General features: G+C 31.9%; 1 protein-coding gene across 2 annotated transcripts; it reads right to left on the bottom strand.

The window, feature by feature from the left end:
- Positions 1-27: 27 nt before the first annotated feature.
- On the bottom strand, positions 28-16,813 carry LOC113400127 (sterol O-acyltransferase 2). Of its 2 annotated transcripts, none has more exons than XM_026639576.2 (10): positions 16,453-16,813; positions 15,712-15,937; positions 14,918-15,069; positions 13,164-13,300; positions 10,096-10,238; positions 5,630-5,759; positions 4,758-4,904; positions 3,392-3,529; positions 1,967-2,144; positions 28-352 (listed from the first exon to the last, which is right to left on the bottom strand). In XM_026639576.2, the coding sequence occupies exons 2-10, from the start codon at positions 15,927-15,929 to the stop codon at positions 195-197; spliced, it is 1,401 nt and encodes a 466-aa protein (XP_026495361.2). In that variant the 5' UTR covers positions 15,930-15,937; positions 16,453-16,813; the 3' UTR covers positions 28-194. The 2 variants fall into 2 exon arrangements, with proteins under 2 accessions (XP_026495361.2, XP_064071565.1); XM_064215495.1 differs by having other exon boundaries at positions 16,304-16,813.
- Positions 16,814-17,316: the final 503 nt, after the last annotated feature.

Below are 17,316 nucleotides of genomic sequence, written 5' to 3' on the forward strand. Positions count from 1 at the left end.
TTTATTTAATTATGATCATTCAGTCACAACATCAAGTCAATTTATAAAAAAATATTTACTTAAACCATCACCTTAAATTAAATAAGATCCAAGAATAGTTAAATGTTATAAAACAACAACATATATTATTAATCATAATTTTACTATTATTGAAAATAAAATATATATCTTTTATTTTCAAACTTAAACTACAATTAATAAATTATGTCGAATGGATTTTGGAATGTCCAATTTGGTTTTAATACAATTTCTGGGCAAGACCATGACTTTGGTACGAAGAAACTGTCTGATTCTGATTTTGGGCAATTTTTCCTTGAAAAATGTTCCATTGCGTATAAACTCCATAAGAGGCCTGTGAACAAAATAACATTTTATGTTATCACAAGATTTTGTTTCTATTGTATTTGTATGTTGGATATACTTATTTCGCATAGGAGAACTTTTATACAAGCTTTGAGGAAGCTTGTTTAATAGTTTATCAGTGGGGCTATTAAGGTATAGCAATTGTTGCTAATAAATATTTATTGCGGATTGACAAATGTTGCAGTCGATAAATCAGTATTATAGAGTATGCTAGTGCATAGGTCCATAATTCTGATTTATAATTATTTGATTTGATATCAATCCGCAACAAATATTTGATAGCAACAGTTGCTATGCTCTAACTGTAATAGCCCTCTCTCTGTTTGTGTATGTTATCAGCTACATAATTTATACAAATAAATTTCATTTTGATTATTGTGGCAACATATTTTTGCCGTTTACAAATAGACGTGCGTGTAATTTGTAATCATCGTCGCTGCTGTTTATTGGTTCCACATCGTTTATATTAAAGATTTTTCTTGTAAACACGATTCAGTGTTATGAATAAGACACAATAACTTATTGTTCCCGCGTGCATTTTATAAATGTTACTTTTACAGTCAAGTCATTTATACCTACTGACAAATAAAATACATGACATAAATATGCAGGTGCTGGGTAAATATTACCTGATAATATTTTTGTCTAAGACATATACGCCATTTATATATAAACTAATCAAAACAAAATAGCGCCCACTCTAAGTTTTACAATTCGGTATAAGAATAATTTGTAAAACAGTGATTAAAAAAGCAATGTTTTAAGCGATAACTTATGTTATTCTCAAGTGAGTAGTTAAATAAATTTCAAATAAAAAAAATCATTCAATGCAAAAATTCTCAGTTCCTTGTTTTCCAGGTATATTCTGAATTTTACTGTTGGACGTTCTTTAGTTTGGTACAGGTTCGGTGTTATTTCCGATAATTATAGTAACTACTCGCCGCCATATGGATATGGAAACCGCAGCAATAGTGGTGGTTATGATTCAGGGAGGAGAATCGCAGAGATCATTGGCAAGACGTAATGGTGTGTCGTGACAATATATTTGGAACGTATGGAAATGCTTTCAGGAGACCGGTAATATTGCTAGGAGACCTGGGACAGGAAGAACTACACTACAACCGCCCAAGAAGACCAGTATATAAGATTGATTGGACGTGAATAATAACCGACACTGCCTCATAAAATCGACTACAGCAACCGACTACGCCAACCGACTACTGGCACATGATTAAGTGATCAAACTAATCGGAATCGACTTCATGAAGATGGCAAACGTTCCACAGTATGTGCAGTTCCACTAAAAATGACAAGGGCCCATCATGGAGCGCGATTAACCTTCGCCCGAGACCACTTGGACTGGAATATAGATAAATGGATAGTTGTACTGTTTACGCACGAAACTAGAGTGCAGTTGTAGTGATGGTGGACGCGTGCGCGAGCGGAGAAGAGAAATACCTCTTTATATATCTATTAAAAAAACAGCTTAACATTAAGATTTTTCTCAAAACAGCCAAATAACTAGATGGACCCTATTTTGTTTTGAGTATTTTATATCAAAATTGTTAATTCAATTATTACTTATATTAAAACTTTTACTCACCGTTGCCAATAAAAAACGATAACCACATTAGAAGGTTCAATGCGCTGGGAAAGCGAAGTCCAGTAGTTGCTGTTAAAGGCAGCATCAAAAGACCGAATACTCCAAATTCGATCATCATTACTGGGTAAAAGAAACCGAAAGAAAGAGCCAATATCACTTCATGTACTACAGCCGATAACTGAAAGAAAAATAAATGTAAATTACTAACAAAACCTAGCAGATGTATTACCTGTAAAATTAAAAACTTATAACGCCGAGTTTCCGACTCCGCAAAGTCAATAAATCCTTTTGGGGCAAGGTATCCTTTTCTATAATAAAACTCCGCAGACATTTTTAATTTTGCCGTTTCATAAATTCAAATCATTTGTAAAAAAATCATTGGTAAAGAAGGCATATTATTTAATACAAGATTAAATAGATGATAAAAAAACGTGAAGTTAATTATTAATACTTGTTGACATATATAGCAGGATATATTACATACATAGATAGGTATATAATTGTATTTAACTAACATGACTTTTTAAGAGTAATTACTGCGTTTCTTGCTGGTTCTTTTCGGTAGAATCTGCATTCCAAACCGGTGGTAGCTTCACTTAATATAGTTTGTTAAATGCCTACTTGAATAATGTATATATATTTCAGATCAAAATAACTCTTTATAAATGATATAGATAATTTTTGTTTTTTTATTTATTTTGAGAAAAAGCTGTAATTAGCCTAACTATTTTAAGGTCCTCGTATTTAAGTATCTAAGCGAATGTATGCAGCTACAAGAACAAACTCGGGCTTAATTAGATGATTAGTAGAATCATTGCGGTATGTAGGTCGTATTAATTGATTTCGTGTATTTTGAATTCTATTAATTTTTATTTTGTCACTGTGACTTGATGCATGTATAATATTTGTAAAGGGTACTTCGGTGGATTCTATCTTCGATCGAGTCCACCCAGATACGTGGACTACACTTTTATAATTGTGCAGCCTATTTTGTAATCTAAACGATATATAAAAGTTGTCATAAAGTGCTTGGAATTTTAAGTGTTAGGTACCTATATATTCATTGTGTTCGTCTACATTTAGATTAGATTTTATAATTAGGTATAATATTGTAAGTGCCATTCTTCTCTTCTCTAGGATAGAATTCTCGCGTAGTTCGGTTTTTAACTCGAAATTAGGGCGATACTCTAATTTTATAGTCCTTTCTTTTTTTTTATATATATGACTTTCTGAAATTTTCGATCGTATTCTTCGGTAAGTTTCGAGTTTGTTTTGACAGAATAGTGCCAAAGGGCCTTTAATATTGTTGTAATAACTACTTATATGAAAAAAAAATGTTATTATTTAAAAGTTTACATAGTAGTAAAAAATGTTTAATTTGTTTTATATATGCTCGTAAATCATTATAAATATTTTTGTACTTACTAAAAATACTGTTAGAATAGACATAGCTCGACCAACACGCGGTGCTAAAGGACGATGTATGTGGTGGTGGAGCCATGCATGTACTATCCGATTCCAAGCTCGGTAATAATAAGAGAAGCGAGAAGTGGTCCACCAGTCCTGTGAATATTTAAAGGGTAAAATATGTAGTAAACTTAGCAATAAAAATAATAACAATAACAAAGTTCTACTAGTTTGTGTTTAGTTTGTTAGTGATTGTCAAATGGTTACACCCAAAAACAAGCATGGTCTATGTAAATATGTGATAGGTAGTTATCCGACCCATATCGACATTATAATAAATATTGCCTACTTTAACAAGCTAACGGCCATTAATTTTCGCGGGTACAATTAAGATTTCGCTCCGAAATGTTTTATAAATAAAATAGGTACCTATGCTTTGATAGATCTTCATGCAAATAGAAGCATTATTGATAAATTAAAGATTACCGATTTCTTTGGTCCTGACATTATTATTTCATTTAATTAAGTCTTACATAAAGACAGAAGTTATTTATATTAGTTATTAAAATGTTGAATACAAAAGTCTGTCCTTCATTATATCGATCGTCCAATCTAATGAGCATGCCTATTAAAGGGTTTACCAGCTGAAGTGATCTCTAATTAAGCTTGTTTAATCCAGATTATGTGATCGATTGTGTAAATCCACACACTTAATATTTACTCATTACAACTTTATACGAGTATGATATTAAGAGTGATTATTGTAGGTGATCATTTTCACATTATATTGCATAAAACATCTCTCGCTTTTTTTTTATTACAGTAAATTCGAATTATTTCCACGTTCCTGTGATCAGGTAACTAATTTTTTATAAACTTATACACACTTATTGATTAAAAAAAACAGCAAATCAGCAAATTTTTTGCAGATTTTAATTGAAGCTTTATTATTTAACGTATCGTGGTAGCAGCGGCGTTATGGAAGCTCGTTTGGCAAAGTACCACTCCAAACATATTTTACCATTAAACAGCAATTCTTACTTGTTATGTTCCGATTTAAATGACGAGTGATAGGGCAATTATAAGGATCATAAGATCTTAGTTTCCAAGTTTGGCGCCGCTTTACCGATTTAAGGAGTTTGTTTATGGGCGGCGGTGCCCACTTACCATCTGCCTACCTATCAAACAAAAACTTAATTTTTACGGACTACGCTCTAATTACGAGTATAGCGAAAAGTATGGATCGATGACGAATCAATCTTACCTATATTAATTAGAAAGCGACATCATACTCACTATGTATCTTTATCATGCTTTTGGTATACAAAATAGAAAATATATTTATTGTGTATATATACTAGCTATTTCAGTATTCACATCTTACTTCATAAAAAAGACGGTCTCCAAATTTGAGCATCTCTGCAAAGGCATTATGCCATGCATGTAGCAAGCAATAAAATCCACAGAGGAAAGATATAACACCAGGCAACACACACGCGAACATACCGCGTACAACAGTGCCAGCCTCTACCTGCAACACAGATAACGTATTATTGGGAGCTATTCAATGAGAACAAACTCGAAGTACAAAGTAGAAAACGATGGCGTCAGATGGGACACGCGTACGATACAAATTATGCGACATCGAATACATTATTTTTTTAAGTTATAGAATTAGTTTGCTGTTAGTTTGTTGTTAGGCTGGAATCAGTTTTGATGAAATAGTCTAGGCTAAATATTAATGATTGAAATGATCAAAACTAAATGTCGTGTGCTATAATATGAAAAGAAACTGATTACAACTGATTAGCTATTATTGAGAGTCCTATAAATAAGTAAAAAAAAAGAAATATTCTTCAAGTACGTAGTATTTACATAGGATATAGTAGCGCTGGTCTTCGGTGAAGTGCATTTGTAGAAATAAAGCACACTGTTTTATTGAAAATTGCGTATATAAGTATATTGTAACCGCAAATTATTTCCCGCAATATATATTAGTTCGAGTTACAGGTTGTAACCTATGAAGTTATTTTGGCAAATTGAGTTGACCGGCCTGTTCATAGTCTCGCACATGTATCTGAGACCAATCGACAATTCAATCGACGATTTTCATAATTGTAACCGTGAAACATGCGTATTGCCATGTTAAGCCCTTAGGCTTAGTCTAAAAACTTAAACGAGTAATCATTTCTGACCAGCCAACTCAAAACGCGCGTACCTAGTACAATTTTATGATGAATGAAAATATTTTTTTACCTTCGCTTCCTTTCCATAATCTGACCAATGGGGTAATATGAAACGCTCCCATAGGAAACAGTTATAAAATATTATAGCAATTACTTCCAAAAAGTGGAAAACCACAACATCCCACATAATTTTCTTGGTTCTGTAAAAAAAAATTACATAAATTCTTTGAACAGTTTTAGTCTTAAATTTAAAAGTAGATAATTAAATGCATTGTAATTCTTTTAAATATTTGAACATTTGGTCTATAGACTTCAATTTATTTGTTTGATTATGTGATTATACGTCTAAAAATGCCGGCGCCATATTGAGGGTTAATAATTTAATCTTAAATATTTAATTGCCAAGTACGTCGAATTTAAATTATTACAACTTTTTAAACGATTACAAATTATCGCTCATTACAATATGCTATAAGATCCTTTAGAGATTAATATTCTTTAAGTTCCTTAAGAGATTAAGGTTAAGTATTGTAATGATAAGTATTATTTAATGGTCAATATTTCATTCGGTATTAAATCCTGGAGAACAATTCCACTAACAAATTGTCATTTTATCGCAATCGAATCGAAATGTAATCGTTCCCGTTTTCCTATTCTACTAACACAACAATGCTGTTGCGGTTTGGTCAAAGTTGGATAAGAATAAAGTCAGAAACGTATCGTAACCGTGATAAATTAGTAGGTATGGTTCTTACTTACAATTTAGCTGAGGTTTTTATTTGTGAGGATTAGTCGAAGTTGGATCGGAATAGGATCGTATCATAACCGTTATTAATGAGTAGAATTTACTTTTACCACCAAAATACGCAACTAATTTAACTTTTTCTTACTTTCACTAACTTTGTCCATTTAAACTGTTTATATTAGGAAAGACAATGTAAATGTAAATTTTATGTTAGCGGTGTATTATACAAAAAGATATTTATTATATTCTCAATTTTACTTTAATTTACAATTGTTGTAAAAAGTATAACTTCTTAAAAGCTGTATACTTTAAATTGAATTTACATAATATTAGATAGTTATTTATTATTAGAGCTGAGTTGACCCTTTGGTTAGAGCGTGTGATTTCTAACCGCAGATTGAGGGCTCAAGTCCGGAAAAGCACTACTAAGTTTCATGTTATTTATTTGTGGTAATAATTCATCTGGTGCTTGGCTATAAGTTCGAATGTTAAGGATAACGAAACCAAGACAATAGGATCGTATCAACATTTTTAAGCTTATTTATTTATTACTTTAGGAATTTCGTTAGAAATTTGATTTTATTACTTATGAAATTGTAACGTTACAATACACAATGTATGTATTTTATATTTAACTAGCTGTTACCCGCGGCATTGCCCGCGTAGAATATGAATATATTTACAAATTAACTTAAAATGTTACGTTACATCTTTGTATACCACGTTGGTGTGTATTTCAGCCCTTAGGGTAGAATATCCAGAAACGCTTAAATGCGAATCAACTCATATTTAATCGGTAGCCCAAAAATAAAATTTCGATCTTCTAACTTCAAAATGACAGACTTCCAGACTAACCGGAATACGAAATGTTAACAACTATTTTGCCCTTTAGGCCTAAAATATCAAGAAACGCTTAAATACGTATCTACTCATTTTTAATCGGTAGCCCAAAAATAAAATTTCATGCTTCTAACTTCAAAATGACGGACTTCCAGACTAACCTGTATACGAAATGTCAAACTCTATTTCTCCCCTTAGGCGTAAAATATCCAGAAACGCTTAAATACGTATCAACTCATTTTTAATCAGTGACACAAAAATAAAGTTTCATGTTACTATCTTAAAAATGACGGACTTCTATACAAACTTTAAACCCTTATATCACCCCCGTAGGGGTAGAATATGCAGAAAGACTTAAATATGTATCTACTCATTTTTAATCGGTAGCCCAAAAATAAAATTTCATGCTTCTAACTTCAAAATGATGGACTTCCAGACTAACCTGTATACGAAATGTCAAACTCTATTTCTCCCCTTAGGCGTAAAATATCCAGAAACGCTTAAATACGTATCAACTCATTTTTAATCAGTGGCACAAAAATAAAGTTTCAAGTTTCTATCTTAAAAATGACGGAATTCTATACAAATTTTAAACCCTTATATCACCCCCGTAGGGGTAGAATATGCAGAAACACTAAATAAGTATCTACTCCTTTTTAATCAGTATCCCAAAAATAAAGTTTCATGTTTCTAACTTAAAAAAATCCATATGAACGTTCAACCCCTATTTCACCCATTTAGGGGTAGAATATCCAAAATACCCTCCCGAGTGGGTGTCATGGTATGTTATTTTATAAGTGTACAGCCTAAAATATAAGTTTTATGCTTCTAGTTCTAAAAATTCTAAACATGACAATACTTTCAACAACTTACAACTTTTCATCCCCCTTTTCAATGCTTTACAGCACTTTTTTCCAAATAAAAAGCCTATGTCATTTCTCAGGCTCTAGACTATTTGTGTACCAAATTTCATTTAAATCGGTCCAGTAGTTTTGGCGTGAAAGCGAGACAGACAGACAAAGTTACTTTCGCATTTATAATATTAGTATGGAAGTATGGATTGTTATTTCAATCGCTAGAGAGCTCCGATAATAATCGCGTCCGATCGCGCGATCGCCGCTAAATTCGAAGTGCTACAGGGAGAACCGCGTCCTCCGACGCGCCTATAGCACGCTCCCGCCGCCCCGGCCGGCCGGTACCACCGCAAACGCTACGTTCCCCAATTTTTAAAATCTGTAATATCTTCGAAAATATTCATTTAAATTACATGCTGTAAAGGGCCATATTGACCTATATTGAATGCACAATTTATTTAAGGTACCTAATTGGATAAGGATTAATGTTATATTGCTTAAAATCGCTTCGAAAATAAGCCATTATTTCTCGTAAAAAGTGAACGATAAAAAATTGTTTATTATGGGTTAGCTTTAAGAGATAGACATATAACATCGCGGACTTTTTTGTAGACATTTTTGAGGTGTACAATTCTGTAGTACATTATTTTGATCTATCTAGTAGGGTTCAGCCAGCGTTAAACGCAAAAAAATTATAAATTTACGACATCACATTAGAAACTTTTAAAACTATCAGTGTTACTTAACTATATTGTCTATGTATTATATACAAAAACCTTCCTCTCGAATCACTACCTATTAAAAAAAACCGCATCAAAATCCGTTGCGTAGTTTTAAAGATTTAAGCGTACAAAGGGACATAGGGACAGAGAAAGCGACTTTGTTTTATACTATGTAAAGATATTATTATTAAAGATAATAGTAATTTCCTTTCGCTTAAAACTTTGTGAAGATTTGTTCACGTTTAACAATAAATCCGAGTTCTTTGTGTATTCAATTATATTTAAAAGTGTCTAAACATTTTGTTGTATTTGTGTTGGTAAAGGAATAAAGGGCTTGAGAGGATTACATCTAATCCAGGCCGATCGCGTCCCTTCCGCGAGTTTGCCTACGTGATACTATTCATTCTACGGAAGGACAGCACTTTAGGAGTAACATTGTATATTATATTACATGCGCAATAAAAATCATTTTGAGATATAATATCAACTTGTATTGTTGAAATATGAAATTATGTAGTATATATTGTAATGAGATTTAAAAATAGATGAATTTCGGGTCCCTTAAATAAATATTCAATATATTTATTCAAAAGACCTAAAATCTTCTTTTTATTTAAATATTAATCATATAAAAAAATTTTTTTTATTTGAAGCGTATATTTGGGTTAATTTTTAAAGTTTATATTAATGTAAAAAGAAATATTTTCTATTATTAAGGTTTAATAAAAAAATGTTCATTGTTGTAACTAGAAAAAAATCTATAAGTCTGCTATGAACACTGTATATCTTTTATCTACATATTTTTAATAAACTCTTTCTTTCAACGAGCGCGTCTCTTAGTTCCATTGTTATTCATTAGAAAGAAAATATTTTTTCTGTTTGTTTTAACATTTATGTATTCCAATACTAACTATTGCAATATGAATATTGTCGTTAGCGTATTCATGATTTTTATTTTCTCAATCATGTACTTATCATAATATTCTACCACTAAACGGTAAAATTTTGTCCCGTTTTGAAAGTAATTATTATAACACTTAATTTCCCAAGAATGGTTGTCCATTGGTACTAATATTTATAATTCGTCACGGTAGCATGCGCAAGCGATCCCGTGGCGCCTGCCGAAAGACGGAGAGGGTACCGCTGGTTTTTTAGTGGGTAAACCCGGCGTACCTGGGCGCACTCGGCGTACAGGGCTCCGGGGAGTCCCACACACCCCCCCACCTTCCATCACGTGGGGGAAGAGCGTAACGCGTTTTTAGAGCGAGAAAAAAAAAAAAAAATTGGTACTAATATTTATGGTGGGTGGTGATCACTAATCAACAGATTACCTACTATTATATTGAAAAAAAAAAGTTTAAGCAACATTATTTACCTGGGGTACTCATCTCTGTAGATAAGCGTAGGAGCGAATAGGAAGTACAGATAGTGTGAAAATGAGGGTATTTTTGTACTTCCGTCTTGTAACCGGCTCTTACAAGCAGTAACAACAGCACAAATTTTCATAACAAAACGAAACTGAAAAAAAAATGTTATATTTTTTATTAGTAAATCTTCTTAATATAGTTAAATGAAAAAGACTGACGTAACATAAACAATAACTTGGTAAACCCTTTAAGTCTCTTGTATAATACAGTTAAGATTGAAATGAGAAGTAGAGTAAGGTCTACAAGTAAGGGATCTACCTTCTTGAACAAGTACGACCCCATCATAAATTTTACCGCTGAAGAGTAGAACTTCCTTAATGCTCGTTTAAAGGCAATTAATCACAGATGCAAATATATAAATTATTATATTAACTGAGTTTGTTGATATTTATAAAGATTAAGTATCAAATAGTGCTGCTGCTAATGTTGTGGCAAGACATTGTTTTAAAACGTTAGATAAGATGGAATCGTGAATTTGATTGTAATCGCGCTGTTTATGTAGGTATATAATAAAAAGGTACTGTAGTCGTACGTTCGAAACTTTGCGTAAATAACTTATTTAACATGAATTATCTAAAACATTTGTGCAAATACGTTTTCCTATTTACCATCAATATAATTAATTATTAACGTTCGTAAGGAGACGACAAAGGCTTTACGTCGCGACGGCTTGTAATTTTATTCACGAAATTACTGTCGAGTTGTAATCACTGCCTCTAACATTAACGTTAATCGCAAAAGCAATGTTCATTAGGGTGATATTGTAATGAAATAAATGACGTAAATTTAAAAGGGTATGAGGGTGGTTGGCAGGTGGCATGCTGGTAGGTAATGGGGTTTCGTCAGTCCCAGCCGGTGCGATGCCGTTATTTACTGGCCCCGGCCGCGGCCATGACAGGGGTCTCAGCTGATTTATGTTACATTTCACTTTCGACACTGTTTTGTCGCTTGATATCTTTATGAGTTTTTACCTACATTAGCCTTAACGCGCATCTACCCATGTATTAATTGAACTTGCGCTATTAACATTCACTATACAGTGGATAAATTGTGTGATTTAAAGTCTACCTTCTCCTTTTGCTATGTTATTTAGTTCTCAGCTAACTAAAACTATGCTTGTAAATTAGTCGATAGTGAGCTACGACACATAACTAATAGCTACGGGAACTTTGTTACCTTACACCGAAATACATGTTGCGTTCCAATGAAATTGAACACGTAAACCATAATATTTTAAGTGAAATTTAAAGCAACAAAAGTTTTCGATTTTCTTTGCTTATGTATTGGTACTTTGTATTGAACAGTGTGAGGATTCTTTTCCACATAAACGTTATAAGGCCATTTTTGTTAAATGAAACGGTCTGATTACAATTGGAAAATTATGTTATCAAAAAAAAAAATATTGTGCAAGCTGTAGGACGAGATACCTCAGAATACTTGAATCTTAACCGATATTTGCAGGTTGAAACCCGGGCAAGTCCAAAATTCTTATGTGCTTAATTTGTATTTATGATTGATATTTACATTCAGCACCGAGCAGAGGCTCGGTGCTGAAGGTAAATATCATAAAAAAACCGGAAACTACTAGGTAAAAATCTGATACAAATGAATACCAGTCCGCATTGGAACAGGGTCGTAAAGTAAGCTTCTCCTCAAGAAGGTACCTTAGGCCAACAGTACGACTTTATTTTTTATAATAAAATTACATTTTAATTTACGTCAGTGTTTGCATTTCCGCATTTTAGCAATACGTTCAATTTCACAGGCCTTACATACCACCTTTGTCTGCAACTGTTTTTTTAATTGCTTATCGTTTTCTGTTGTTCTCTATTTTAACGCTGTTATTTTTTCCCGTTTTTGTTCTATAGTCCGTATTTGTTCATCTCTTTCGACTGTCTTTTTTGTCGTCTTGCCTGCTCGTCGCTATTTTTGGTATTCTTATGATTTTTTTAACTTGCTTCAACTGTTGATTTAGCAAATTAGTTTTTCCAATCTTTCAATTAAATAATTATTTGGTAAATAATTATATACATTAATTCTAATAAATTAAATGCTAATTAAATTAAATGTCTAAGTTTAAGCTTTACAATTGCAACATTTGGCATTGGGATTAGTTCCAGTATCGAAGTTTATTTGAATTCCAATAATAGTATCATCTTCAGAATTCTACTGTTGCTCAAAGATCGATTTGCCTTTCTTTTTGTGTGGTTGTACACTTTCTTCTTTAGATTCTGAAGTGGATAAATAAAAGATAATTTTTCTAAAATGACTTTTGAAAATATACCATGTCTTCTCATCTCATTATGCTCAAAATCTGACGAGAAAAAAATCATCAAGGTTTGTGCACATTCTAGAGATGCTGGATACTAATGTATTAAATTCGAGAGTTCCAGCAATTATGTGTATGAGCGGTGATCTACTACGCTGGTTTATGATATCTTCAACGTTACTTTCAGAAAAGCTGTAGTCGATCTCTCTGATGTTTTGTGAATTGCTGGGTTCCCTATAACTTACCGACAGTACATTGTAATCAATCAAAAATGGAGACAACTTTATGTTATTTTCACAGTCTGTAAAATTAGTGTCAACGTTGGTATCATTACATGGGCATCGACGTAACTCACTAGATCTAAATCAGAAGCTCAGATCAAGCTTCTGAGCCTTTTTAAAATTTAAAATGTGCCATTTAAACATTTCTCCACCGATGTTTTGAAAAATGCTGGTTAAATGAAATATTCTTTAAAAAATATTGACTTGAGGTTATATATTGACTTGTCTTTACATATTTGTTCGTAAACTTACGTCTACTACCAAAATAACACATACACACCCGTGACTGCATTTTTTTCACTTTTTTTCTGGTCTTTGGTGTATATTCCGTTGTGCGCGTAATTTTGAATGGTAAGAAGAATATAGGAAAGGGCGATTTTTTTTAAGTGGGCCATCATAGGGCCACCATAGCCATCTCTGCCAATACCTTGTAATTAAAAAAAAATAATATAGTAATAATACTTACCATTTCACAGGTAACAATGGCAGACGACGCCATAGGCAAATTATTATGTGCTAAATCATACACTGGAACTGCTAATAGTGTCGTTCCCAGTGTGATCACGCTTAATACTCCTACTATGGACCAGATTCTGCATAACCCTTTAAATAGAAATAAAAAAATCGTTATCAAATTTATAATGTAAATGTCATGAAGCTTAATGTTAAAAGTTTTAAAGGTTACTTCCACTATAACCGTGTAAACTTTTCAGTGAAATGAAGTGAACTTAGTAGTTTGGAGGCACGTGTATATGACCAACCAAGTGACTAATTGGAAGTGGCGTGAAGCGCAGTGGCCTCTTCCAACAAAAGGCTCTCTTAACAGCTACTTTTAGACTACACTCATTTCACACTTCATGTTACCAGCAACAATAAGCAAATTTGTTTGCCTCGAGTACTTCAGTGAAATTTAAGGTTTTAAGGTATTTAAGGTTGAATATTCAAATTCGCCCCCTAGAAAATATATTTAAAAAAAAAATAGGGCTAATGTGGTTTTGTATTATAAAGTTACTGATCCTGTTCTCAGTAGGACATCCCATCGAAAAAACACTGTAACTTTGACTCATAAACAGAAGCCTAAACAAGTGACGAAATTTGACAAACTTTTATTTTCAATTCTACCCCTCGGATGATAAATTTTCAAAAACGCTGCTATACGCTCATAAACCATATCCTAAATATCGATTTATATGGTTCTAATGTTCAAAAATAACATCATTCATCATCATACATCCAAACAAAGTTTCATCCCCTTCTCTTAAGAGATGTATTTTGAAAAATCATCTCTTTTTCCTCACCCATGTTCCACAAGAAATATCTACGAAAATTTCGTTCTATTAAATGCACTAGCTTATACAGTGCATTATATGGCAGGTATTTTAGTAAGTAAATTGCTACCTCCCTACGCACTCCCTACGGAAACCTTAGTGAAAATCTAGACTCAATTTATTAAAAAAATACACTAGATATAAAATATACTTGTTTGATTATATGTTTTATGTAAATGAAAAATACATAAATAATGTAAAGATAAACAGCTAGGTCAAAGTTAAGTCTATAAATTTGTAGTTGTTCTACTTTTCAAGCAATTCGTAAATACGAGTAAGTAATCTAGATTGTTTGCTTCTGTTGTCACGCTCATTTTACATAACAACATGTAACATAAACTAAATGTTACATTAAGCAAATACTTGAGGGATACAAACGTGAACATATTTATGTATATCATTGCTAGCTATATTTATAATAAATAATATTATAGTATAAATTTATAGTATAGTTTAAATGACGTTGTTAATTTCTACAAAATTCGTTGTGTATACCTATTATTAATAATTGCATATCAAATCATTATATAAATAATATGAAAAAAATGACAATAAATCACTTTCAATCAAAAACATTCAGTATAATCGTATCGAATGAATGAAAATATGCTATTTATTTCGGAAGTGACTGCAATAATACACGTAACGCTTTAAGCTTTATTTTAACCAATTTTGCTCTAGTTTTTATTTATTTTATTCTAGTATTTTTAAGGGGCCTTTATAGGCAGCCAATATGTCGGCACCATCGTTACACGCTGAATTTTCCTCAAGTTAACGCTCGATGTGACTACGTAGAAAGAAAGAGAAAATTACAATGACAAAAGTTTCAGATAATGTGAATAGAGAAACAATACGCTATTAGCTAATTATAGTCTCTTATGCATATTTTTACCTGCGTAATCCCTGATAATCTTTCGTACCCAGGAATATATTATCAATCCTGGATAAACGGCAAGAGCGACCGTTAACTCGAACAACCACAGCTTGACGCAGCGTCTCATGTCACCGAACAAATGTAAAACTAACGTCACACCGATGTTTATTCTGGAAAATGAAAAATATATTTTTACGCATTATTTAAACACACTTATTATATTTATAGTTCTTTTAAATTAGAGTGCCATTCACATTTATATTCAATGGCTAAGAGGAATGGATGGTAATTTAATAAAATATGTTATGCGACGTCTGCTCAAACCGTAGGGACCCTTATTGATCCTGTAAGCTTTCATTAGCATACAAATGAATACGGTCAGTTATAATTTTAAATTTTGTTTTAAAAAGCTGTTAATGCCAAGTTATTTTTTTTGATTATTGTTAAATGATCCATTACTAATTAAGTTAATAATATTAACTTAAATTACGAGTAAACGGCATAAGAGTTATGCATTATTGTGACAATACTTTTCTAGATTCAGTATGAATAATTATTAATTTTATTTATTAATCTGCTATAAAATATATAGAAATACACCAAACATGAGGCAATATGGCCCAATAGATAGAATACGTAGGTCAATCAATGACAAAGATTGCGATTTCAAATTTGGGCAAGCATCACAGAGTTCTCATGTGCTTGAATTTGTTTAGAATTTGTCTCGTACTCGGTAGTGCTTATTTAATAATTAAATAATATATATATAAACTAAAAAAATCCTTATTAATTAATATGAAAATTTTACTTGCTTTCCGTGCTCGACAAGGTCGTATATCACCGTATTACATAGCAGAACCAGTAGAATGACAACGAATATATGATATATTGCCTTTATGTGCAATGAATGTTCAATGAGAACTGTTAATGGTGACTCTCGGTGCATAAATTCGGGACTCTTTGTTTTTTCTTCTTGTGTGACGATTCCATTTCGTATGCCAGGGTCAGTCCTTGGCCTTCGTAAACTCATTTTATATACTAAAATATTGAAAAAAAAAATTTAAACCTGAAACATACTTTAAAATACAATAAGCTTTTTTTAATACCTAGTATTACTTATCCTTTTTAAAATGTCGTTCGAGTTTTAACGATTTTCATTATTTTCTAAATTTAATTACAAAAGACAGTTTAATTTCTATTTACTAAAACGTTAAATTATTTATTTTAAGTAAAGGTACTATTGTGAAATTGTCCAAGAATTAAACAATTTTCATTATTGCCAAGTAAAGCTCTTTCAAAGATTAATCAAGTGATATTAATCTCTTGATTGAATTTCTAGCTATAAATTTATATCCGGCGATGAGAAAGCCGTAACTATTAATTAAGTAATCATTAAATACGTACCTTTGGTAACTCCCGATGTTTTTGTTGTATGTCATGTATACGTAGGTATATTACATTTATTTGTCAGGAACAATAATTCGACACCGCTGTCTGGACTTGTATTGTTACATATATAAGTTATACACAACTTTGTTTGTTATCGTACTAACCTTTCACTCTAGATAACTATCAACCAATGCAGCGACGTTATTAAGAAACTTTTTCATTAACACATATCGTTTATTGCACTTATCGCGTATGACTATTATTTCGAGAGCTGAGTGAGTACACTGTGTTTGTACGAATATGATTCGCAGATCTTAGTTTAATAGTATTTATACTTTAGCTATCGTAAACTTTGATCGATCTAATATTATAATTATGTGGGTACTTGTAACGTGTAAATCTTGTTTTTGCGCGATTGTTACTTGTCAAAGGGCATTTAATTAAGTTTTAATTTAATTAACGTGTCAACGTCGACTACTTTATGCGAGTATTAAGCTGCAAATGTTATAATATATTATTTATCTCTTAGTTTTTAGAGCGAGTGAAACGGTAAATGACTATCATTCGGATTGACGTAGATTATTTTTTTATTTTGATATATCACTATCAGTTGATTATAAGTTATAACAAATCTTATGATTTTGAAGTAAATTACACTGTATATTTTTATTTAGTCTAGACAATGCGTTTTTATTGTTATGTCTTACGATATCATAACCTTCAATTTAATTAACAACTTCTTTGTCCAAATTCAGACAATGCCGTGTGATACATTAGACTCGTAGTTATTGTGTTAAACAATGATTAAATAGTTATTCTGTCATATGTGAAATACGGGACGGAAAAACTTGTTTATCATAGTTATATTATAAATGGAAGGTTTGGATATACTGATTTTTGTTACTCAATTACGCCTGAACGGCAGAGCGGATCCGAATTAAATTTGGCACGCAGATATTCTGGAACAGTACATCGGTTACTTTTTGTTCTGGATAAATGTAGCTAACACCCGCACTGATACTCTATCT

Source organism: Vanessa tameamea, chromosome 8, assembly GCF_037043105.1.
Source record: "Vanessa tameamea isolate UH-Manoa-2023 chromosome 8, ilVanTame1 primary haplotype, whole genome shotgun sequence".
NCBI classification, from domain to species: Eukaryota; Metazoa; Arthropoda; class Insecta; order Lepidoptera; family Nymphalidae; genus Vanessa; species Vanessa tameamea.